At 39.6% G+C, this 24,914-nt stretch overlaps 3 protein-coding genes and 1 long non-coding RNA gene across 5 annotated transcripts; 3 read left to right on the top strand and 1 right to left on the bottom strand.

Moving 5' to 3' along the window:
• Window positions 1-3,658: 3,658 nt before the first annotated feature.
• LOC122991815 (tubulin alpha chain-like) lies at window positions 3,659-7,445 on the top strand. The gene is made up of 4 exons (XM_044365174.1): window positions 3,659-3,676; window positions 3,925-4,147; window positions 4,579-4,727; window positions 4,832-7,445. The coding sequence occupies exons 1-4, from the start codon at window positions 3,674-3,676 to the stop codon at window positions 5,804-5,806; spliced, it is 1,350 nt and encodes a 449-aa protein (XP_044221109.1). The 5' UTR covers window positions 3,659-3,673; the 3' UTR covers window positions 5,807-7,445.
• A 219-nt stretch (window positions 7,446-7,664) lies between these two features.
• LOC122991817 lies at window positions 7,665-8,652 on the bottom strand. Its single transcript, XR_006405913.1, has 2 exons — window positions 8,200-8,652; window positions 7,665-7,755 (listed from the first exon to the last, which is right to left on the bottom strand). It is a non-coding gene; the product is annotated as an uncharacterized LOC122991817 (long non-coding RNA).
• A 96-nt stretch (window positions 8,653-8,748) lies between these two features.
• On the top strand, window positions 8,749-12,097 carry tuba8l3 (tubulin, alpha 8 like 3). The gene is made up of 4 exons (XM_044365172.1): window positions 8,749-8,864; window positions 10,185-10,407; window positions 10,758-10,906; window positions 10,994-12,097. Exons 1-4 carry the CDS (start codon window positions 8,862-8,864, stop codon window positions 11,969-11,971), a joined length of 1,353 nt encoding a protein of 450 aa, XP_044221107.1. The 5' UTR covers window positions 8,749-8,861; the 3' UTR covers window positions 11,972-12,097.
• A 558-nt stretch (window positions 12,098-12,655) lies between these two features.
• Window positions 12,656-24,698, top strand: dnajb2 (DnaJ heat shock protein family (Hsp40) member B2). Of its 2 annotated transcripts, none has more exons than XM_044365177.1 (11): window positions 12,656-12,731; window positions 16,172-16,268; window positions 16,755-16,864; window positions 17,194-17,247; window positions 17,658-17,777; window positions 18,107-18,181; window positions 18,513-18,642; window positions 19,467-19,537; window positions 19,923-20,222; window positions 24,038-24,109; window positions 24,286-24,698. In XM_044365177.1, the coding sequence occupies exons 2-10, from the start codon at window positions 16,204-16,206 to the stop codon at window positions 24,064-24,066; spliced, it is 954 nt and encodes a 317-aa protein (XP_044221112.1). In that variant the 5' UTR covers window positions 12,656-12,731; window positions 16,172-16,203; the 3' UTR covers window positions 24,067-24,109; window positions 24,286-24,698. The 2 variants fall into 2 exon arrangements, with proteins under 2 accessions (XP_044221112.1, XP_044221111.1); XM_044365176.1 differs by lacking the exon at window positions 12,656-12,731 and adding an exon at window positions 13,590-13,880.
• Window positions 24,699-24,914: the final 216 nt, after the last annotated feature.

Raw genomic sequence — 24,914 nt, 5'->3', positions numbered from 1 at the left:
GCGCGCAGGTCACTTCATATTACACGATCCTATTAGAATAGACTCTGATCTTACTGCAGGATGAGGACACTCTTTCTTTCAGAGATGTTTGGTTTATTGATCAGTTGACTCTGATAAAAATGTACATTACCACGCTAATTTTGTGCCACTAACGCAATATAGTAGATCCAAAGTACATGCGAATAAAATAAAAATAGATATGCACACAGAAAACTCCTACCGAGGCTTCAAAACGGGGAAAAAATGTATGGCAGGAGGCAGCTACTGAGCGAGGCCTGTCCTCTATAGCACTTTAATCCTGAACCTGGGAATCGTGAATGAATGAAATATAGCCTATAGGGATTGACAGGTGCAGTTTAACCAGCTCTTAAGTAGGCTGCTACCAATTACTATACCAGTAAATGTTCAGTACACACAGGCAATGTTGTGTTGCAGTGTTTAAAGGGTATTTTTGCCTGATAAGAAACATTTCCAGACACATCTTTCTATCACTTTCTCTTTGCCTCCGTATTTCCATTTTATGCCTCTTTCTACTCATACTACACTACAATGCAGAGGGAAATACTGTAGTTTTTACCCCACTACATTTATTTGACACCCATAGAAGAACCATGACAAACTGAGATCTTGCATAGAAAACACAAACTTATAAAATAGCAGCACCATCTCAACAAAGTATGCTAATACACCTTAATACATCATACTCATGTAAAACTATAGAATAACATTCACAAGGACCATTATTCTGCATTGAGCACTTTTACTGTTGATACTTTAGAGCATTTTTACAATGTAGTATTGCTCATTTTACTTATGGATGTCATCGTAGTCTTGCATTGCCAGATGTAGCTGCGTTTCTTTTTGTGCAATTCAACTTTCTATTGAGGTTTTCCATCTTTAGCAACTAGCTCGTTAACTAGGTTGACCACTTGTATTTGAAAACAACACGAGACCAACAGAAAGGACAGAACGATGCCTACTGGATGTATGAGCTGGATAGAGCTCCTCTGCTCAGCCCTGCAGCCAGTTTTTTCCCAGTGGTCACTCGCGGTATTGCAGCGAAAAATCCCTCTGCGGCCCAAAAAGCATTTTCCCCATTGACCACCATTGTAAAAGCGACGCCTGTAAAACTGTTGACAGGACACCTCCAACTGCAACGAAGGTCAGTTACGACTTTTTCTATTATGAATTTTTGATCCATGGAGGTTTTATATTTGTATAACTTTCCACGAGCCGAGAAAAGCTATTTTAAAATCTGTGACGTCACCACAATGTAAAGTCTATGGGCCGAGGGGGAACTCGCGGGCGGGGTCAGCAGAGAAAACACTACTGCGCACAGTCAGAGGGCCGCATACCGCAAGGGTACGGCTATGGATCACGCCTATGCAGTCAGTTTCTTGTTGGGCGGGACTTTACATCCTGCAAAGCAACCCAGAACACCACATGGAGCCCTACATGCCACTGCATATGCTGGCACTGTAACCTTTTGAAAGCTAGAGGTCGTAGTTGCTACATTATGAGTCACTGAGTGAAAAACATAGTTTGACCAATACATCCATGAGTGTGACAAACTGTCATGTGACATCTTAGAAGAAGTCTATTTTCTCACCACCACAGTCGATCCTGCAAAGTATTTTTGTATTTATGTCACCCTGCTACTGCCCTGCTCTCTTTGTAAACTGGGACTGTTAGTCTCTAATTTGTAATGCAATATACTACTTATCTGCATTGCTTAATAAAGTGCAGATGTTTTGGTGAGTTTTTACCATATATATATATAAATAGTAGGCTAAACATTGTGCAAATTATCTCTCCATCTCCCTTTTTCTCTTTCTCTCTTTCTTGCTAGCACTATTATGACCCATTAAAGACTTAATTGTGGAGCATTAGGGACCTATACTCTCAAACAATTGAAGTGGGTCATAGCTTTATAACTCAGGAAACACCTAGAGTGAGTCAGATGAGGGAAGACAACAGCAAGGTGTGTACTTTCCCAGTGATATCTATCAATCGATAACCTCATAGAATATAAACCAGACCTAAAGATTTGGTATAAAGTGTTCACATTGTCTATGTTTTGTGTAGAGCAGTACAAAAAGTAAATCAACGCCTTCTTCTCTACAAGGTAATAAAACACACTGCAAGTATATTAAGCACCAACATGTCACCAAAATGTTTTCATTTAACATTGCATGGCTTACAAATAGCATTCGCTCCATAGTCCTTGATGAGCTGTTTGTGTTAAAAGTGTATGATAGGAACATATATCGTCATAGTTGTCACTGATGAGTCTCACAGCCTCAGGAGAGACATTAAAATGATTAATGGTGCAGTTGATGTTGTGGTATCACTCCTCCTGGCTCAAAGTTACCCAGGTTTATTTCTAAGATAATGAGAGAGGTTCAGCTTTGTCCTAAATTAGTCTAATTTGCAAATTTGATTTGATTTAACATCCACCTTTTTTGGTGAAAATAACATGCTTTCAAAGAGGAGGGTAGTACAGATTTCCTCAATGTTTTATCACAAAATAGATTATATTGAGCCATGAGCAATTCCCACATGTTTTGAACTCTAATATTACAGCAAATGCCTGCTGGTCATGAGAGTGGTTTGTTTTCAATGGTAGAGCTGCGCCTTCGGCCTTTGAGCCATGGCATTGTATCAACAGTTTACCTTACGCTTGCCAACGGAAACAGGCAGCTACTCTGCTATCCAACTGAAACTCATGTGAAGACGATTATATAACTCTTTTGATATGAACAACTTTCTGGAAATATGAATAGAATGAGAATGGCATTCAGGTAGACTTTAGTAACCATGATTTTAGGCTTTATTTGGCTTATTTATGGACTATTTCCATATTTGATTTTTATGTTTCATATAATGAAACCACACTCGCAGGCAGTTGCTGTTTACAACCATTTAGACACTGCTTGAGGCGATTCACATGTATTCAGTTTCTCTGCTTTCCCAAGGGGTTTAAGAACCAACAGGGAATGAGGAGCAGGTCTCATAAATATTGAATTGCTTTAAAAAAGACTGACAGTTCATTTCAAGCTGAGAGTGTGGGAAAGTGCCATGCATGATGTATTTCTTAAATTACACATACATTTTAGTTTTGTTAAAGGTGCCAGGATGATTCAGAACAGCTGTTGAGTGTTTAGGGATGCCAAATTTCCATAAATATACATTTATCTCAGTCTTATCTGATAGTTTTTAGCATGTATTTTGTGTGACGACAAAAACTAGTCTACTTACAGAAAGCAATCTAATTATGAAAGGGGAAGCAAATGTGTTCAAATTCATATATTTGTTCATAAAATACATCCTAATTGAAAGTCTGATGACAATGACATAAATAAGTCAATAATCGTGAAATACATATAAGTTATCTTCCCCTCATCCAAGGTTCTGCTTCCGCTTTCTGAAATATGAGGTGCGCACACACACCGGACACACAGACTCACACAATGAAAAGGGTGGTGACCTCCTTCTGCATTGTGTGTATGTCTGTTGAGCGGATGAGCTTATCATGGTCTCATCAGTAGGTTCTCTGATTACAGTTCAGATCAAATCACTGTTCACCTTAAGCTGCAGGTATATAAGAGCAGAGTGACACGGCTGCACCACATCTTCTTACCGATACCTGAACATTGGAGAAGAGAGATTAACAATGGTAAGATATGGTTTACTCGAGTGAAACTTGGGTGCATACAACTGTATTTATAAACAATTGTGAGATATACTGCTTTTGGTCAAAAATAGGTTGATTTTAATGTATGACTTACGTGATTCAGATTTTTAATCAGTTTTTTTGTCTACATCAATGACTGACACAATATAACAACTGGTTTTAAAATTTTTGTAGCAGTAATCTAGAGAGTAACCAGATGCCAATTGAATTGTGTTTCTCACTCCCTGCAGCGTGAATGTATCTCTATTCATGTGGGCCAAGCTGGGGCTCAAATTGGCAATGCATGTTGGGAGCTGTACTGCCTGGAACATGGTATCCAGCCAGATGGACAGATGCCTTCTGACAAGACTATTGGGGGAGGAGATGACTCCTTCAGCACCTTCTTCAGTGAGACAGGGGCAGGAAAGCATGTTCCAAGAGCCATCTTTGTCGACCTGGAACCCACTGTCATTGGTCCGTGCCAGTTAAACACCTGATGAAACATTAGACTGAATATTTTCTAAAATGTAATGTATTTTTATTACTAGCAAAGCTATATGTATCTTTAGAGAATATGCTTTGGGATGGATGTTGAATTTTACATCAGTTCAGTTAACATTTATATTTATTCCGATATGAAACTTTGTTGAAGTGTAACCATTACCACAATTTCACATTCAGGTCTCTACAATAAATGCTAAAGTATTTCAAATTCTGAGAATGGCATTATTATCACGCCACATTCCAATCTTTACATTATACAAAATATAAACATTTATGCAGATGATAGTCATCTTTTTATTTCCAGAACAAAGATCTATTGTGTCATTGTGAGAGCAGTGCAATACAAGTCAGTTTAAGGAGACCTCAATCAGTAAATCCAAAATTGTTGTTTTGTTGTCCAGATGAGGTGCGTACAGGAACCTACCGGCAGCTCTTCCACCCTGAGCAGCTGATTACAGGAAAGGAGGATGCTGCCAACAACTACGCCCGTGGACACTACACCATCGGCAAGGAGATCATTGATCTGGTTCTGGACAGGATTCGTAAACTGGTGAGACTATCTGAGAGCACTTAGTGTATGTTTGTAGTATGTTAAATTTGTTTTTTGCTTGAATAAATAATGAATTGAACATTACTGAACTATTAAATTTTCAGGCTGATCAGTGCACTGGCCTGCAGGGATTCCTCATCTTCCACTCCTTTGGGGGAGGCACTGGCTCTGGTTTCACCTCCCTACTGATGGAGAGACTCTCTGTTGATTATGGGAAGAAATCAAAGCTTGAATTTGCCATCTACCCAGCCCCTCAGGTTTCCACAGCTGTAGTGGAGCCCTACAACTCCATCCTGACCACCCACACCACCCTGGAGCACTCTGACTGCGCCTTCATGGTGGACAATGAAGCCATCTACGACATCTGCCGCAGAAACCTTGACATCGAAAGGCCAACCTACACCAACCTGAACAGGCTCATCGGCCAGATTGTGTCTTCAATCACAGCTTCACTTCGCTTTGATGGAGCCCTGAATGTTGACCTGACAGAGTTCCAGACCAACTTGGTGCCCTACCCTCGTATCCACTTCCCTCTGGCCACCTATGCCCCGGTCATCTCTGCTGAGAAAGCCTACCATGAGCAACTGTCTGTTGCTGACATCACCAACACCTGCTTTGAGCCAGCTAATCAGATGGTGAAGTGTGATCCACGTCATGGTAAATACATGGCCTGCTGTCTGCTGTATCGTGGTGATGTGGTGCCCAAAGATGTCAACTCTGCTATTGCAGCCATCAAGACCAAACGCACAATCCAGTTTGTGGACTGGTGCCCCACAGGTTTCAAGGTGGGCATCAACTACCAGCCTCCCACGGTGGTTCCTGGAGGAGACCTGGCCAAGGTGCAGAGGGCTGTGTGCATGTTGAGCAACACCACAGCCATCGCTGAGGCCTGGGCTCGTCTGGACCACAAGTTTGACCTCATGTATGCCAAGAGGGCCTTTGTCCACTGGTATGTCGGGGAGGGAATGGAGGAGGGAGAGTTTGCAGAAGCAAGGGAAGATATGGCTGCCCTGGAAAAGGATTATGAAGAGGTGGGTACTGACAACATGGGGGAGGAGGATGAAGGAGAGGAATACTGACCTGAGTTTAAATCACACATATATATATATATATATTACTGATTAATATATTCCTGATTAGGAGGCACATTTTTGTTTCTTATTTTTTTTGGGGAGTAGACAGACAGAAATGTATGAAATATATGATGAAACCAACAAATTATGAATGAGTTCAGAGAATAACACATTTTAATAATCCCTATATTTACTATCAAAACAGACAGAATTTATTTATTTTGTGCCACTGCTCTGCAGTCATGCCTTATAATAAATTGCACATATAGGTGAACTTAAAGTATATGCTGCATACTGTGACACTCATTCACAATACAGATTTAACCCATAATCTTAGTTTAAGACTATGGGCTCAGTTATAGCCCAAAAACGTGTTTTACTTATTACTTACAGTACTGTGTTAAAACATTGTATTTGCATACAAAGTAAAAAACAAATAACAACAACAAAACTTGTTGTCAAACATATCTTGTTTTGGACCTGAAGAGATATTTTCTTTGTGCAGTATCAGACTCAGAAACTTAGGCCAAACCCTCTCTTTGTGCACCTCCCCCCACTATCCTCTCACATGTGGAATGTAAGTTATGAAAGGGCTCCTATGTCAGTTTCTATATGCCATTCAGCTGTGACTGTGTGAGAGCAGAAGAGCGAGAAAATAACTGACTAACTCACTGACTAGTGTTTGTGTAGTTCATACTCAGACATTGGCCTGCAGCAACAATAGAATCCCAGTTATGTATGAATCACAGCTCTGTGATCATAAGAGAGCTGTTGAAAAGCTGTACAAGAGAATAGCAGAAAACTGGCTTCGACATTCATTGTTTGTTTTAAATCTTCTTCATTTCAGTGGTTGTCAATATGATATTTCTCAGTGTATTCTAAGTTCATTCTACTGTAACACTGCATTATACCATGTTATTTGATGTAATTTTTGTCATTTTAAAAGGATAGGTTCCCAGTTTTTCTGTCTTAAAACAATAGTCAGGTCCCCATATGATCATTGAGGCAGGTTTTCATTTCTGTACTCATTTTTCATGTAAATAACAGCCATTAAAATATCCCTTCCAAAAGCACTCTCAATGTAAGTGATGGGGGACAAAGGGCACCGTCCTCGTTCTGTGCAAACATATATTCAAATGTTTATCTTAGGCTAATATTAGTCTTCAGCTGCCCTAATTAGTCAAATCAAGTGGATATCTTCTAAAGTTACCACCTTTTTTATGCAATTTCCCTCTTTTTGTTATCCTTCTTCTGCACTGCAGCTCAATAGGGTAACATCGTTTGGGGTTACTCAGGATCTGTAACTTTGGAAGATATCTACTTAATTTGACTAATTTAGCTGCCTGAAGCCTTATATAAGCTTCAGATAAATTTGAATACATTTTGCACAAAAGAAGGACTGAATTTTGTCCCCCATAATTTTAATTGAAAATGCATTAGAGAGCTTTAATGGTCAGTATGAACAACAGGAATGATTAGAACCACCAAAACATCTTTCAATGTTCATATTGGGGCCTGACTTGTTTTAAGACACTTGAAAATTGTGAATCCTTAAACACATTTGTTACTGATCAGCATTCTCTTTATCATTAAAGCATGTATTTTACATTTGATGATCAAAAATAAAGAACTTTGTAGACTTTTACTCAGCACATCTTTTTTTGCCATCATGTGAGGGTGCAGATGAGTGTGTGTGTGCAATTGTTATATTTATATACATCTATATGTTTGCAGTTGGACATTTTGCATGCATACATAACTACTCATTTATGCTTTGCACGTTGTATAGTCTCTCTCTAGGATTGGTTCACAGGAGTTTGAGCATCACCATGGTACACTGATAAAGTAGAAGGGACAACTGATATTTCCATTTAAGCCATTTATTGCCACCATACACATGTAGAGCAACAGGAGATGAGGCTTGTGGTTTTCTGTATGGTTTTCTGTAAGGTTTTCTGTAAATGATAAAAACAGAGAAATGCAAGAATTACAATATGCAGTTAACCAATATATGGCATCACATGATTAGGTATCTAACAAAACAGTGAATATTAGTACTCCATGGGGGTGAGTGGTAGGCCTGCCACTGATAAAATTAGTACTACATTATGGTGAAACATTACATTAAACAATTACTCAGTGAAAAACGCTAAATATTCTAAATTAGGTCATAAGGATTCTAGATATTGCATCTCCTTAATGAAGAACTGCAGAGAATGAATCATGCACACTGCACACTTGCACACAATACTAACAAGCTGTAGGCTCAAGAAAACAGGCAAGGTGACCACTGTAGCCTTTACCAAAATATACTGGTCAGGCATTTGATCACATTCAATCTACATGAATCTGCATAACCAGTAAACTACAACAATATATGAAGAAAGTAATAAACTCACTTTAGTAACTTACAACTGTAGGTGTGTCTCTGAAACACAGGTACAGAGGGCATTCACATGTGGTTAGTGTTGCCGCCAGCAAGAAGAAAAGAAATGGGCGGGATATATAGAGCAGAACATGATTAGGAGTGAGTGAGCTCAGGTGAGAATGGGTTGTTGTCAGGCTTCTGCAGAGGTTGATGGTGAGCTGATCATTTGAATCAGGTTTGTTGGAGCAGGGAAACATATAAAACATGCAGGGCAGAGGGTTCTCAGGACCAGGAATGAGAAACGTTGAATTAAACTAACTCTAGAACATTGAATAGTGCATCTCTCCAAAAAGTCTCTCTCTCTCTCACACACACACACACAAAATTAGAAAATAGGGAAAAAGTGGTTAGGATAAATCAAGAGTGTTATTTTTCCATAAGCATTTAAGCTCATACTGAAAGACAAAGCAGATAAATGTAAGGGTGAATGATATGACAGACAGCATTAGGGACTTCCCTCTTTTTTTTTTAAACTGCTGTTTCCTCCCGCCAATGAGCTATGCAGCTGCTTGCTGAGGCTTCCTGCCTGCCCCCCTCCACATCCTTGTCTATATAAACCCTGACTCTCCCTCTCCTCCGCACTTCTGCCTTGTGTCTGAATCCTCAACGTCAGTCGAAGGACAAGCAGACAAAATGGTGAGTAACTGCTCGGCTGATGACGTAGCCTTAAAATTTCCTCTCTCTTTCTCTCAGCCTCCCTTTGTCTCTGTTTCTTAGCATTAGATGGATTACACAGCTAAGCCTTTTTAATGCCTATAAGACCTCTTTTCTGGAGTTGAAGGCAACTGATACAAAAGCAGCTTTATTGTGTTAGGTGGCAGTAGTTGTGAGCTGAATTTCTATTAAACTTTTTAGGGCATGTCTGTTGAGAGTTCAGGAATGTACTGGAATAGTTGCATATGACTGCAGTATTCCTCTCCAAGTCATTTCTGTACTCTTGGACAATCTAGGTCAGATGACAGACACTTTATAAGTTAGACTGCTTTGTCATGTTCATACTTGTTTAATATATACAGCTTAGCAAAAAAAACAACAAACATATCCAACTAAAGGAAAAATAAGTAATCAGAATCCTAATAGTGCATTTGTTAAGGAATTACAGTGATCTGGACTAAGGGAGTGATCAGGGTAATCGTGGCAGTGGGGGATGGATAGAAAGAACAGAGAAAAGAGGAGTGGTCTGGGCTAGGCAGTATGAGTTAGTTGGCAGCCATTTTGCAGCTGTTAGGAGTTTTTTGGGAGAGATGTGGAGGGAGAGAGGGAGACAGCCCTGACTGTTACACAGCACTATGCAGCTGGACAGGATGGGGGAGGAGAGAGACGCAGAAGGGGAGGAGATGAGGAAAGGGAGGAGATACAGGATGGAGAAGTGGGGGAAGGTTTTCCCATCTTGTTGAGGCATGGCCTTCCTGTCTGCCCCATACTGCATTAGTTTGTATGTCCCATAAAACTGGTCCTCATAGGCAGCAGGGGAGACTTTAAAAACTGCATTTAGCTGCACTTCCTGTCCAGATATTCTGGTTTCCACTGCAGTAAATCCATAGTTCAGCCTATGTTTTAGTCAGGAGACTCTTAAAGCTGCATTAATGCTGATTTACTCATATGCACTGTGTAGCACTGAGCACTTCAAACAAACTGTTCTGGCATACTTAGCAGTTTCCTTTCTGAATTCAGTGTAGACCCCACACCAAAGGTTGTAAGTATACATGAAGTTCAAAGAACGAACACAGGGGTCCCACACTAACTGTTTATGATTAAATACATTAGATGTTCTATGTTGCCCTTTTTCATCAAATAACATAGCAGTTAGTTTAGTCAGGCAATACATCTCTAGCAAATATACAGTAACACTTTGCATTTGTATAGTAAATGTGTGTCTAATTACAGGACTCACATTTGCATACCACATTAGCAGCCACCTTTGACTTTAATCAACCTCTCTCCCCTCTAATTCAGCGTGAGTGTATTTCTATGCACGTCGGCCAAGCCGGAGCCCAGATGGGCAATGCATGCTGGGAGCTGTACTGCCTGGAACATGGTATCCAGCCAGATGGACAGATGCCTTCTGACAAGACTATTGGAGGAGGAGATGACTCCTTCAACACCTTCTTCAGTGAGACAGGGGCAGGAAAGCATGTTCCAAGAGCCATCTTTGTCGACCTGGAACCCACTGTCATTGGTCAGTAGTCCGTAAATAAACAGTGCCCAAAACACACATTTAGGACATTGTGAATATTGTTTTATATCATTAGCATAGAGGTAATAGATTGGCGCATTTTGGACAATTTTCCTCTTCTTGCACACTATTTACCATTTATAATTTACATATCATATGTTTTGATTTTGACTTGTGCAAACAAATACAACTAAAGCCTCAAAATCATGAATCAAGCTGGCACTTCACCACACCTAATTGGTAAAATTAATACTCATATCTCAACTTGCAGCAATATCAGAGTAAATATAACATCTACAACATTCTTCACTCATGGACATCATTTCTTACTCTTGTCTTCAACCGTTTTACAGATGAGGTGCGTACAGGAACCTACCGGCAGCTCTTCCACCCTGAGCAGCTGATTACAGGAAAGGAGGATGCTGCCAACAACTATGCCCGAGGACACTACACCATTGGCAAGGAGATCATTGATCTGGTTCTAGACAGGACTCGTAAACTGGTGAGTTTTGTTTGTTGATTTCATACTTTTAGAGATTTTGCTGGTTGGAGTTGGATTTTAAATAATCAAGATGAATTTCCCTTTCAGGCTGATCAGTGCACTGGCCTGCAGGGATTCCTCATCTTCCACTCCTTTGGTGGAGGCACTGGCTCTGGTTTCACCTCCCTACTGATGGAGAGACTCTCTGTTGATTATGGGAAGAAATCAAAGCTTGAATTTGCCGTCTACCCAGCTCCCCAGGTTTCCACAGCCGTAGTGGAGCCCTACAACTCCATCCTGACCACCCACACCACCCTGGAGCACTCTGACTGTGCCTTCATGGTGGACAATGAAGCCATCTACGACATCTGCCGCAGAAACCTTGACATCGAAAGGCCAACCTACACCAACCTGAACAGGCTCATCGGCCAGATTGTGTCTTCAATCACAGCTTCACTTCGCTTTGATGGAGCCCTGAATGTTGACCTGACAGAGTTCCAGACCAACTTGGTGCCCTACCCTCGTATCCACTTCCCTCTGGCCACCTATGCCCCGGTCATCTCTGCTGAGAAAGCCTACCATGAGCAACTGTCTGTTGCTGACATCACCAACGCCTGCTTTGAGCCAGCTAATCAGATGGTGAAGTGTGATCCACGTCATGGCAAATACATGGCCTGCTGTCTGCTGTACCGTGGTGATGTGGTGCCCAAAGATGTCAACTCTGCTATTGCAGCCATCAAGACCAAACGCACAATCCAGTTTGTGGACTGGTGCCCCACAGGTTTCAAGGTGGGCATCAACTACCAGCCTCCCACAGTGGTTCCTGGAGGAGACCTGGCCAAGGTGCAGAGGGCTGTGTGCATGCTGAGCAACACCACAGCCATCGCTGAGGCCTGGGCTCGTCTTGACCACAAGTTTGACCTCATGTATGCCAAGAGGGCCTTTGTCCACTGGTATGTCGGAGAGGGAATGGAGGAGGGAGAGTTCTCGGAGGCCAGAGAAGATATGGCTGCCCTGGAGAAGGATTATGAAGAAGTTGGCACTGACAGCATGGGAGAGGAAGATGAAGAAGGAGAGGAATATTGATGAGTCAAACATCATCCAGGCTTTGCCATCACACATTCCAAGAGTTATCATGAACGTAACACATTCCCAACATTCTGATAACCTGTGGTGGTGATGTCAGTATTAATAAAAGTTTTCATCACAACATTTTAAGTGAACCTGTGATTCTTGAACTCTTCCAGCACACTGTAGCATGGCTGTTAAGCAAGTATTTTATTGTAGAGTAATTTTCTACAACTTTCAAACCTCTTTCTAGCGTAAAATACTAATGAGTCATCGGAGGTGATTACCAGTCTATTGAGCTTTGCATTTAACTTTTATAAATGTGACAGATTTTACTTGGCTTTCTGAGACAATTGGTAATGAATTATCACTGTAGTGTGATTTACAAAGATAAGAAAATACTAGGGCAAAATAATATCAATATTATAAATCAGTACAGTACAAACATATGTAATACTACATTTTATTTTGCTATTCATGGAGGGGATTTTCCCATAGTTACAATGTTTTGCAGGATTTCAGGTTTCAGCTTGCAGCTTATTCATTTATGAAGGAAATTCCTGTTCCTCTGCCTCTGCCAATTTCCTGCGATGTTTGTGCCATGTCGCAGACTGTAGATATAAAAATATAGTGGGTTGGGCTGGACTTCCTGCAGTGGCTTGCCTCGGCCACTAGATGGGAGCAACGGGCACCGAGTTAAGTTGTAAGAGTTGCTCAGTCATAATCATTGACCAGCGTTTGTCATACCGCTCGATGAAGATGGACCGAATATTACACGGTGAGCTCATCATATAAACCTGACTACTAACTCCAATAATGACGATCTAATCAAACTTTCTGATTATTTTCAGTTAGGTACACTTCTCTGGTCTACCAGGAACTTTCTCGATGAATTGTTGGACTCTTAGGCTTTATGATACAATAAAGTGGAATCATAATGGTAAATCATTGCTGGTGCAAGAAACATGCAGATCATTTACACAAATAAGAATACTAAATTTCAAGTACAAATCTTGTATTTCAAATCGCACTTAAAAGTAAATAAGTATTAGTAATATGTACTTTAAGAAAGCCTATATGCAATGTCCCCTGTCTGAATTATATATTATAAAAATAAATGTGTAAAGAGCCTTCTCATGTCGTAGCCCTTCAAGGTGGAGCCAATGGGCCTATTGTTGGGTACCTCGATGTGAAGTCATAGGCTACTGAATTTGAAAGAAGGCCACGTTTTGTATACAGTTTTTATATGCAAAGTAAAGCTATAGCAGAGCACAGTGGAGTAAAAAGTGCAGCATTCCCCTTTGACATGTAGCAGAATAGAATAGCCTATGAAAGAAGAGGCTACTTATGAATGTAAGTATTTCCACGGTTTCATGCAACCTTAATGCGGTTAGTAGGCTTATCTGAATAGAAATTATTTAGTAGTATGTTGGCTACAAATGTAATAATTTGGTTTATATATCTACCTGAATAGTTGGCCATATGTAGACATCCGTGACTACCATCATAAATTACTGGTGTAGCTAATGATTATGCCCCATTATCAGAGAGCAACAGGCAGACGCCGATGCAGGGCGGGTCTACTGACGTCTCTAAAAGCTGGCATGTTCTAGACGCTCTATTTTTTCTCTCAGCTGATGGTGACGTAGCTGTGTGCGGCTTTAGACCAGCAGCACACAGTCAGGACAAACAGGGCCGTTAGTTTTCCCTGTGGGGAGCGTAGAGTAGACCGCAGAGGCATAACGGTACTCTGCAGTGAGATTGTGTTGTTAGAGAGTGTCTGTGTCGGGGCGGCGGAGCGGAGGAGGCTGTCCGCGGGGCTGTCGCAAAGAGACGGGAAGCGCATTCCAGAAGAACCGCTGTTATTGTTGCAACAGAACCGGCGGACAGACGGTTAAATTGCTCACTGATCAGACGAGAGGCTCAGGTAGGTCCAGCTTAGGCCACTCAAGTTGTGACTATCCTACAGGCAATAGACCGTGTTTTAGCCACTGCAGTTTGTTATTATAGATGTCTAACTTTACCATATTAGGAAATATTTGTCACCAAAACTCAAAATAATGTTAATTTTTTACCCTTGGAAAGTTCTTGAATACAGACAGTACGCGTGTGTGCCTTCAAGCTACATCTGCCAGTGTGTGTAAGTTTGTGTGGGCCCACTGTCATGTCAGCAGCAGTTGTGTCGGATGGCGCTAGAAATAACATTGTAATAATACAACTGTGAGCGCATTGCTGTTCCCGGGGGTGGGGGGTGGGGGTGGGGGGGCATATAAAGTTAAGTTTAGTTATTTTACTTCAGTTTGGAAATCCCCCCCAGCCCTGAAACTGTTACTGTCCACTAATGAGATTGGCATGCTGACTGTGGCTATAATGGAGCTACTGAGGTCTTTTAATTTCAAGGGCAAAATTACTCACCAGAGATGATTCCACTTGTAATTATTTTTGCTGAAAACCCATATAGACATTAAGAATATGATTATAGATCATGTAGCAATGCAGTACAAAAAAAATTGAATCAGGATTCAGTGAAATTGATCTTTTCAGCTGTATTTATAAAAAAAAAGTTTGTAAGATAACAGGAAGTTTTCAGTTATCAAGATCAGAGATATTATAGAAATTATAATCACTAATTCAACTGCTGTGATTATGAATTGAAGGAATGTCATGCTGGCCATTATATAAACTCATCTAATTAAGTTTAAGGAACATTATCTTATTATCTGAGTACTGTTATGAGCCTCTTCATGCATGTATCTCAGATGAGTCGCTGATCTTTTCATAGATAAAAGTGAAAGTGTTATCTATAATGGTTCATCCACTACCTCCACACTGAAGTTATGGCCATAGTTTTGACACTCAAATTAAGGTATGAATTATAGTCTAAATAAACATGGCAATTAACATTACGTGATGTTGTACTGATTGTATGTGAGATGAGTCATTCTGACAAAGCTTTAAAACTCCTTTACTTCTGACAGAATGCAGCTTTAACAAGCGGCTTTTCTCAGTACCAAACAGATGATGACTGAGCTTAATTTGCTGAGTTTAATGAGATCAAGATTACCTAACTTCTTCCCCTCCTTATTTCTCCTCATTCTTGTTGTTTCTCCTTTGCTCCCTCTTTGCTCTCTCTGCTTTCTCTCCTCCTCATTCCTTTCCATGCATTTGTCCTCCCTCCCACATCAAAACAAAGTACAATCTCAGTGGTAATTCACTTAATTCTTCCTGGTCCTTTATATTTTGAAGTCAAAATAACCCAAATTGTCTTACTACTTGGAAAATGTCCACTAAAAATGCAAAAATATTTTGATGTAGCTTTACAACTGGCAAAAGATGGAACAAAAAAAAGATGACACAGATGTCAAATATGCAGCACATTAATTAAAGAGGCGTCTACCTCTAAAGGCCCTGCGCTCCCACCACACACGTTTTCAATTTTTATGGCTGATTAGCTCTCAGCTCAGGTTAAAGTTGGGCATAACTATGCTGGGAATAGAGTGTTTTCATGGCAGACATTTTGACTTGTCAAAGCAGGAAAAGCACATGTGTAAATAATAACAATTACGATGGCTCCATTGCAATAATTGTCCCAGTTAACCATGTCAGTGAGTGAACACGCACAATACCACGACACTGAGAGCAAAGCAGACAAATGGAATGCAGCCATCATTAATGTCATTAAATTCACCAGTACTTGTCCGCCGCTTTGACAAGTGTGCCGTGAAAAAGGTCTACTACATGATGTCATTAAACAACATGTACTAATAAGGATTTTCACGGAAGACAAGTAGGAAAAACACAGGTGTATGTAAGAATAAAATGAATGTTGGCTGGATTCCACTTAGCTGCTTCAGTTTCATGGTCCTGGTATTGTGCATGTTGGCTCACTTTCATACTGTTATGGCTAACTGGGACCATGGAATAGAAATGAACAAAACTAAATGGAAAATGAGAGAGATGTCAGTCAAGTTTAGTCTGCACACACTCTGAGAAAAGCACCTGCATGGCTGAACCATGAGTTTGTAGAGCCTGCTGTGTCTGACCAAATTGTTCACCACTTGTCTGCAAATTAACTAAATAATGTGCATAGAGCTGTTTCTTATCCTTTTTTGGATTCTGGGGAATATCATGGATGCCAAGGTTTTCTAAACTTTTTGTTATCAGGGTCAAAGTTAAGTATATTACTCAAAATAAAACTCTGTTGTATTTTCCTTTCAGGAGTGGTGTAGTGAGGGGTGACAGAAGGAGACATGGTGGATTACTATAACATCCTGGGAGTATCCAAAACAGCCTCTCAGGATGACATCAAGAAGGCGTGAGTATCCCGGACTCCTGATAAATGTCAGGGCTCTTAACACAAAGTCATAAACTTTAAAGCAATATTCCAGTAAAGTAGAAAATACGGATTTTGAAAATCGATTTGTAGTGTGTGAAGTTATTACTGTAAACTGCAAGATCATTTGAACAGTTTCTCATTTTTATGTGTCTGGATATGATGAACTATTGACTACATTTGATTTCAAAAAACATTATTCTCAGTGAGAACATGTACTGTACAAGTATTTACATTAAATGACAAAACACCAAAATACACTGCCTCATTATGCAGTGTGACTAAAGAGGTTTGAGAATTACTATGTAAAATACAGAATTCCTAATAACATGGAGTGCTTTTTCTTCCATGGCTCTGCATAGTGCGCTGTTTATGAAAGCAAGAGAACTGCAGTATGCTAAGTATAATTGCATGTCTTTTTATGTGATTGGTTGTGTGTGTGTCTCTTTGTTTGTGTTGTGTCTTCAGGTACAGGAAACTGGCCCTGAAATGGCATCCAGACAAAAATCCAGACAACAAGGAGGAAGCAGAAAAAAAGTTCAAAGAACTGGCTGAGGCCTATGAAGTCCTGTCTGACAGTAAGTCACGATAGTGTGCATGTTTATATACGTATGTACAGTATATCTGTGTGTGTGTGTGTGTCTGTGAGACGACTGGGTGTTGTCATGTGACTGTGGTGCTGATCTGTATTGATGCTGTAAGTCATGAATCTGAATCTCTGTGATGATGTCAAGCTTTTCAGAGAGGAACCTCAGTTACAGAATCCTTAAATGGATACACAATAGTTAAATTCTTTATCTAAGTTAATATGAATGTGTTGGGTGTGTGTATAAGAAGAAGTAGAGACATAATGATGCTTATGGATTTTAATGCCATTATTGAATTGTACTTTGATTCTCCTCTACAGAGAGTAAACGTGACGAGTACGACAGATTTGGAAATGACAGAATGAGACACAGAGGTAAATAAAAAGGGTTTCCTGCAGTGCTTTTGAAATTCTGCGTCCATAATGGTTTGGAAAATTGTCCAGGACGTATGAATGGTGGTGACCTCTAACAGCTAAATTTTCCTTCTCTTTCCCTTCTTTCTGGTTTTTAACTCCTCCTTCTTTCTTTGGCCATGATTATTCTTTTCACCCATACTGGACATATTTTCCCCTCTCCTCTCTTCTCCTCTCATTTCTCCTTTCCTTTTTACCCCCTTTACTCTCTCTGCTTCCTCTCCTTTCCTCATTCCCTTCCACACATTTCTGCTCTCTCCCACTTCCCTGCACCTTCTCACTCACACTCACTCTGTATGTTTTCCTTCCGTCACACTTTTTCCTTATTGTTTAATCTGACCCCTCTGATCCCAACCACTTCATTTTTCCAGGTTCCAGCTCCAGCCCAGACTTTTCTTCAGATTTCCCAGGTTTCACCTTCACATTCCGCAACCCAGATGAGGTGTTCAGAGAGTTCTTCGGTGGCCAGGATCCCTTTGCTAGCTTCTTTGGTAAGTCTTATTTGGCGTTTACATTGGGCTGGTTTAATACTCTATATGGCGAAAATTAATACTATATATCAAAATAATTGCTCTTACATTCAGCCAGTTACAGTAAATTAGACCATTTTAATTTACGATGGGTCCCCTCTGGACAGCTGTTTGGGAGTCCGCTAATCCTACTTTAAAAATGATAGGAAATTTGCATTTTTCTGTCCATTCACTTGTAGAGAAATAAATTTAAAACACTAATATTGTTAGTAAATAAATAACACATCTTACCTAACAGTAGCAGCAGGAAGGATTTAGTCTTAAAGTATTTATCTCTCTCTCTCATTCAGATGACTTCTCATCATTTGGAGGCTCGTCCTCTCGTCTCGGCCCCAGTCGCTTCTTCTCTTTCCCTTCAGCAGGAGGTAAACGGTCACATACTGTATTAAGAATGTTGCATGTAGATTACAATATCTTGTAGCTGTGTAATTTGACATCATAGAATATCATATTTTGGGCACAATGTTAAAAGCAGTGGCCCAAGAAAAACTGCTTTATATTTGCATCTGTTCCATTTTTGTAATTCTGGAAAGGAGAAAGGGAACTGTGTTTAGATATTTGTCCGACTGTTCACTACATCTGAACCTTATTTTTGTTGTAGAGAGAAAGTGATGTTATTTTTACAGAGTAATGATACATCAAAATGACTCTCTTCTTCTTATCTCCTCTTCTCTCTGATCATCTGTCCTTCTTTAGCTGACTTTACCTCCTTTTCTTCCCTGGGTGGTCTGCATGGGATGGACAGCATGGGAGGAGGGATGGGCAACTTCAAATCGGTTTCTACCTCCACTCGCATTGTAAATGGCAAACGCACCACCACTAAGAAGTATGTAATGTCTTTCCCAACCTGGGATATAAAGTATTTAATGCAGAAAAGTTAAAACATTCACAGAAAAGTATCTGAAACCTGACACTTTTGTACAGTTTTATTTCCCAATACTCACTCATTCAGAATTATCTTGATGTGACAAACCTTACTCCCACTAATAAACAGTGGTTTGCAGCTCCACATGGTAATGCAGTTGCTGATTTGGTATTTAGTATTTTTACATTTTTAAAAAACATCTTTCTCAGGGTGTGATTCATTTTGCATACAAATATTATATAACTACAAACATGAAAGTTACACAGTGTGGCAAACACATTTTTATGTCACTATGTTTTGAATTTTATTTCAGTGCAACTCGGTATTTCAGTATTTTTTCTTATTGAAGGTCATATTTTGCTGCCTATAAATTCTGTTCTTATTGACTACAAAGAATGGGTATAGAGCTATTATTCTAGTCCTCACAATGTCAGTACTACTTGTCTGACATTGTCTACATTGGTAATAGTGCTGTTATTATTGTAAAAGTTCCGTGAAAGAGGACCCACTCCCTATGTGGATGTAAAGGGTAACAAAAAGGTTACAGGTAACAAAAACACAACAATTCTTATTTTCAGTTGATTATACACTAATTAAACATACTTATGAATATTATATTCCATTTTTGCCAAGTCTGTTCCATTAGATGCCACTAAATTCTACACACTGCACCTTTAAGTTCTTATATACGGTGACTTTTTGAAAGTGAGTCACAGACACAAACACAAAAAAAGGATGGAGGCATTTAATACCGCCATTTATCTGTGTATTTGTTTTGCTTACAGGATAAAGGAGAACGGGCAGGAAAGAACAGAGATTGAGGAGGATGGGGTGTTAAAGAGAATCCTAATTAATGGTAAGATCATATACTGTACAATGAATAGTGTGGTTGAAAAGTTTAACAGTTTTTGTACTGTATGCGATTTTTGTGAAAATTTCAACCTTGCTTCATGCCTACGTAAAAGAAGCTCTGAGTCAAACAGCAAAATCCAACAAATTCATCTAAACTGGTTGACAAAACTAATACTGCATGCAAATATGGAGCAAGAGAGCTACATTTGCATTTGCAAGTCTAGTATTTTTTAACTTGGGTATTAGAATAGAAGAAGTTCTAGATATTGTTGTTAGAGTTAAAATTGTATGGTGACAAGCCTATAGTATGTCAAACACTCTTCTGCATGTGTGTGCAGATGGTAATTCATGTTGCTTTTACACATACATAAGTGTTATGTTGTTCTCAGGTGTGGAGGATGAAATGGCGCTTGCGCTGGAGCTGAGCCGACGAGAGGGACTGCCCCATCCATCACCTCAGAAGCCACAAAGCCCAAACAAATCATCTGTTGAGTCCGACAGATCCCGTCCCAGCCCTTATTCTGCAGGCACATATCGGTCATTTAGCTCCGCTCCCTTCTACAACTACGGAGGGGTTAGTGGAAGCAGTGAGGATGATGAGGAAGATGAAGAACTGCAGATGGCTTTGGCATGCAGCCTGTCAGAAATGGAAGCCCAGCAGAGAGCAGCTGTTACCGACTTCATATCAGGTGCTGGGGGTGGGGTCAGAGTCAAGATTAATAAAACTACTACCCATAAAGGAGTCAAGGTTGTTAAGACAAAAAATTCAAATGCAGATGGTAGTGAAACGGTTGTTGAAGAGGAGAAAGAGGAGAAAAAGGAGAAAGAGAAAGAATGGCAGTCTAAAATGGGCTCAGGGCCTGGAAACAGGTGGGGAAAAGAGGGAGAGGGAACCAGGGAACCATGCTTGTCTCCTGAGTCACCCACAACTGCCAATACTACACCACTAAGCCAGAGCAGTGAAGCAGAGTCTGAACCTGCCATAAAAAGTAGTGGAGGCAGTGGGAAGAAGAAAAAGAAGTGCGGGTGCATTGTGTGCTAATGCAGCTTGTGTGCGGGGGTTTATTTGGGTTGCCTTATTCTTTATACTTACCTCAGCGATCTGCCTACAGCAAGGCTCTAATGTAATGTGATTGCCAGACTCTTATTTTGAGGCAGTGCCTCAACTGATCACAAGGCTTTTGTGTAGATTTAACACATCTAAAATGGACAGTGAGTCAGCTTGAAGTTTTGTGGTTTCTTGCTGCTTTTCTTTGTCAAAAGCCAACCCAGACATTTCCACATATTCTACCCATAAAGCCAAACATTAACAATGTTTTGTTTTTGTGCATGCAAAGAAATACAGAGGATCGTTTCTGAATGTACATGAATTTGCCAAATATTTACGTAGACAGAAAGGAGTGGGATTAAGAGGGATTTAGATGTGGCCGAAGTGATTTTAATCCCAGTAAGGGGAGAGTGATTTCCTGCTCTCAAATGTGTGTGTGTGTCTGTGTGTGTGTGCTCATGCATGCGTGGTTTTCTGTGTGTGTCTTTGTGTGTTTGGGTCAGTTGGGACCGTGCCAGAGAATTTTCTCATTCACTCTCTCTGGCAAAAGGAATGTATCAGAACTGTGTCACACTCATCCCGGCCTCAAACAATAGATCCAAAGTAGACCACAGAACTTTCTCTAGTAAACTCAAACTAGTTTGATTTGAAAAAATAGTGTTTACTCATCAACTGATAGTGATTTCTCGAATATGTATTTGAGAACACTGTACTTTGCAAATGCAAATACGGTACTTTGTTAATACGTACAAGCTCACATGACAGAATTGTAGCCTGGCTTTTACACTGTTGTAAAGTTGGAACAGTCAGGCTGCTAGTGAGACTAAATATATTCATTTGAATGTCTTAATGAGAAAAAAATCCTTGATCCAAACTACTGTAGTTTAATTAAAGGTAATCAGATTTAAGATTAAGTTTTTTTGGGAAAGCACTTGAAGCTGGAATTAAATATTTTGTACAAACCAATGTGCACAGCATTATGATTGAATGTAAATCCCAGTTGCGTGTAACATGATATAAATGTTTTATATTTTTATCCTTTTGGTGCCTTCGCATGTCTGAACTACGTAACTACGTGTTTACATGCTTACATCACTGCAAAAGTGCCAAGTCGGAAAAAGAAAACATGAATTACAAAGAAAATGTATTTTAGTCAATGATAGGAAGCTTTGGCCTATGTTTCCTCCTTAAGACGGAATTGACAAAATTTACATTTTGTGATAGTGAGTGTTGTCAAGTATTTACTCAGGTCTGAGGTGAGAGTGATCATCATGATGGTTGTGTGTGAGTAAAATGATAGCCTTTCATCCCCCAAATAATGCTAGTTTAATTTCCTGTGGACTGGTTTGAAAAGTCAGGGTAGGGGAGATATTGTAGCTGCATTTTCCTTCTATCAGCATGTGTTGATAAAGTGCCCTTGATCAAAATATTAAAACCCCACCTGCTTCAGTGAAGCTGCCAGTGTGTGCAAAACAATGTAGACTGTTGTACTGCAGGGCAACTCAAACATCCCTGCGCTGATTCCCTCCAGGCTACTAGTTAGGATAAGTACTGCCAAAATGAAGGACATATCTATAAGATAGAGAGTTGACTGTGTTTTGGTTTTGACTTGTGATGTTATGTTTTTACAGTTTACAGTCATTCAGTTATCCATGTCAGCTACTGCTGAGATGGGTTTTGTATTTTACTAAAATTGCAGCATTTTATTTGTTTGCCAGTATGTCCCCATCTTTGCACTGGAGCATACTGGAAAAAAAAAACAAAACTGCTGAGCATAAGAGCTGTACGTGTGTTATGTGGGCAGAGGGAGAGAGGTGAGATATTGAGTGTTTAATTTTAGGGTTACCATGGTACTAATGAAGCCCAAACTTGCCTGGTTCCAGACCTCTGAGTCACAGCCTTCATTTCCAATTTTTTCAGCAATGTGAACAATGAAGTGAGAACACAAAGACAATTCAGTCTGAATGTCCGGCTAACTCTAGCTGATAGCTACACATGCACACATTCGTAGTGGAACACTAATAATTGTCTGAATGGAGTACTGTTTTAAATGTTATGAAAGTAACAGAAACGTCTGTTGGTGCCAAATCACAACGGTGTTAAAAATAATTACTACAAGTAACATGTTAAAACATTTTTTTTTTTACTACTGTTCAAAGACGTGCCTGTCTTAATAAGTGTCTGATTACAGGCAGTGTCCCTTTTCCTGTCCTGCTTTTACAAAGCTCATTGAGCACAATTTGGTTGTCATATATTTTTCATGAGTGCTTTTTATAATTTATACTGTATGAATTTTGCTTTCACTCTTAAAGGATAACAATCGTCCCTGATAAAATTGCAGGCTCGGCTGTGAAAACATACTGGCATTTCAAACAAATTGAAATTACTAAAATTTTGCTCTGTTTACTTGAGTTGTTTATCATTTCTCCTCTCCAAACTGTTATTTGCTGAGTGTGGATGGGGAACGAGACAGAGAGAGAAAGAAAGAGGCGGATGGTTCCACACATACAGTTAATATATATATATATATATATATCGACCTGTATTATTTGTACTACATTGAACTCCCCTGTGTTTTTGTTCTTTTTATTACAGATTGTTAAAAAGGGAAATAACTAATAAAGATTGAGCCAAAAGAGGAGTTTGAATATTTGATTTTTTTTTTAAATGTGGCAGTAACTGCTATGCATTTTTACACCAATTTTCACAAATTTCTTGTTAAACTACTACTATAATTGAATTGATTTAATTGATCATTTAATTTATTTGATTTGATTTCATTCATTCAAACCAGTGTGTCCCCATTTACATGCACAGGTCCTGTCAATATGGACCATTTATACTAAAACTGGCCATGTGTGTAGCAATGAATGTTGTTAGTACAAGCATGTTTGTTCCTGATTTGTTCATCTCTCTGCTCATCTCTGCCTCTGGATCCTTTCCTCTTGCAAATAATGTAATCTGCTAAACCTTTTGGGTGAGAATGTTTCATCTGTTTTCAATGCAAACTAACTTGTTTCAAGAATTGTATTGTATTGAGAACCATTATCTTGATAAGAAATACAACACTGTCATCGTTTCTAAATAACTCTTGCAGATTTCTAATTTAGGCAGACTGCTTGGCTAGGATATTACTGTTTGCATGAATCACAAATTTAAAATAGTAACAGAATATTACTTCATCTCACAGGTTGTTATCTAACACTCTTCTGCTTAAAGTTTCGTTTTGTTCATCAGCTGATGACGTGCTGGTACCAGCTTATAATGCCTGCCTTGCATTGTTATGTTATTTGCTGTTTGTTGGCTGACATATCAAAGAAATAAAACATTTTTCAAAATTTGTAATGTGACAACTTCACATGTAAGAGGCGTTTGGTCTCTACATGTGGTACCACATTATGGACACTTAAGTTGGAATTTTTGGTTTTGTCTTACACCTCCTGCTTCCTGTTTCAGACTCAGACTTCGAGGCCTTCACAAGCTAACCTGATTGGCTCATGCTGCTCTGTGCCCTAGCCCTACCATGAGGTAAAGAACCAGTGTGAACCCGCAGCACCCAGAAAGTTGTTCAGTCATTCCTTCCCCTGCCCTCAAGCGCCATGTAGCTCAGATGATGCTCTAAGTCCCATCTTTTTTTAGAAATCACCTTGATACCTGTTTTAATTACTGAAGTGTAACATGTCCTTGTGCGTCTATTCTTACAGGTCAAAGGTCAATTCCCCATGATGCACTTGTCTCTCACTGCCCACCATGGCTTCTACCTGCTGAATGACACTTAAAAAAAAAAGATTCAAATGTGTATTTTATATGTATGTGTGTGAATGAGTGTACATAACTCCCTCTGGAGCGAAAGACTGGAAACTTTGTATTTTGAAACTCGAGAAAATAGCTCTAATCATCTCTGCATTAAAAAAAACATGATGTTTCTGCTGAATTTTAACTAATTTTGTTTTGTGAAACCAGTTACATTATCAGAAAACATTGTACGCAGGGTAGAAAATGACCATGCTGAGAGAATAATTATCCCTGCAAATGGAAACTGAAATGGAAAAACATTAAAATCTTATGAATCATGTATAAAGCAGGGAAAATAAAGCACTTCCTGCTGACTACTCTGTATCGGTCCGTGGCAGTCTATCTTGTGGAAAGGGAACTTCACAGTGAATAACAAAAGAAGATAAGATGCCAGCAATAAATTTGAGGTAGAAAAAAATATAATTGACAATATTGTAATGCAATTATTTTTGTCTGTTCCACTGCAGGAGGTGACTATCTGATAAACTTTCAAGTAATGCAGTGCTTGAATGATATATTGATTTCATATCTTTAGGTA

The sequence above is a fragment of the Thunnus albacares genome, chromosome 11 (genome assembly GCF_914725855.1).
Source record: "Thunnus albacares chromosome 11, fThuAlb1.1, whole genome shotgun sequence".
Classification (NCBI taxonomy): Eukaryota; Metazoa; Chordata; class Actinopteri; order Scombriformes; family Scombridae; genus Thunnus; species Thunnus albacares.
This window is presented reverse-complemented; position numbering and strand designations above follow the sequence as displayed.

Bases quoted from the DNA above. Each gene is read 5' to 3' on its own strand.
- LOC122991815 (XM_044365174.1), top strand. The intron at 4,148-4,578 runs GTCCGTGCCAGT...TTTGTTGTCCAG, and splicing joins CCTGGAACCCACTGTCATTG to ATGAGGTGCGTACAGGAACC. The intron at 4,728-4,831 runs GTGAGACTATCT...TTAAATTTTCAG, and splicing joins TGGACAGGATTCGTAAACTG to GCTGATCAGTGCACTGGCCT.
- tuba8l3 (XM_044365172.1), top strand. The intron at 10,408-10,757 runs GTCAGTAGTCCG...ACCGTTTTACAG, and splicing joins CCTGGAACCCACTGTCATTG to ATGAGGTGCGTACAGGAACC. The intron at 10,907-10,993 runs GTGAGTTTTGTT...TTTCCCTTTCAG, and splicing joins TAGACAGGACTCGTAAACTG to GCTGATCAGTGCACTGGCCT.
- dnajb2 (XM_044365177.1), top strand. From the start codon at position 16,204: ATGGTGGATTACTATAACATCCTGGGAGTATCCAAAACAGCCTCTCAG. The intron at 16,865-17,193 runs GTAAGTCACGAT...TCTCCTCTACAG, and splicing joins CTATGAAGTCCTGTCTGACA to AGAGTAAACGTGACGAGTAC. The intron at 20,223-24,037 runs GTGCTGGGGGTG...TTCCTGTTTCAG, and splicing joins TGTTACCGACTTCATATCAG to ACTCAGACTTCGAGGCCTTC.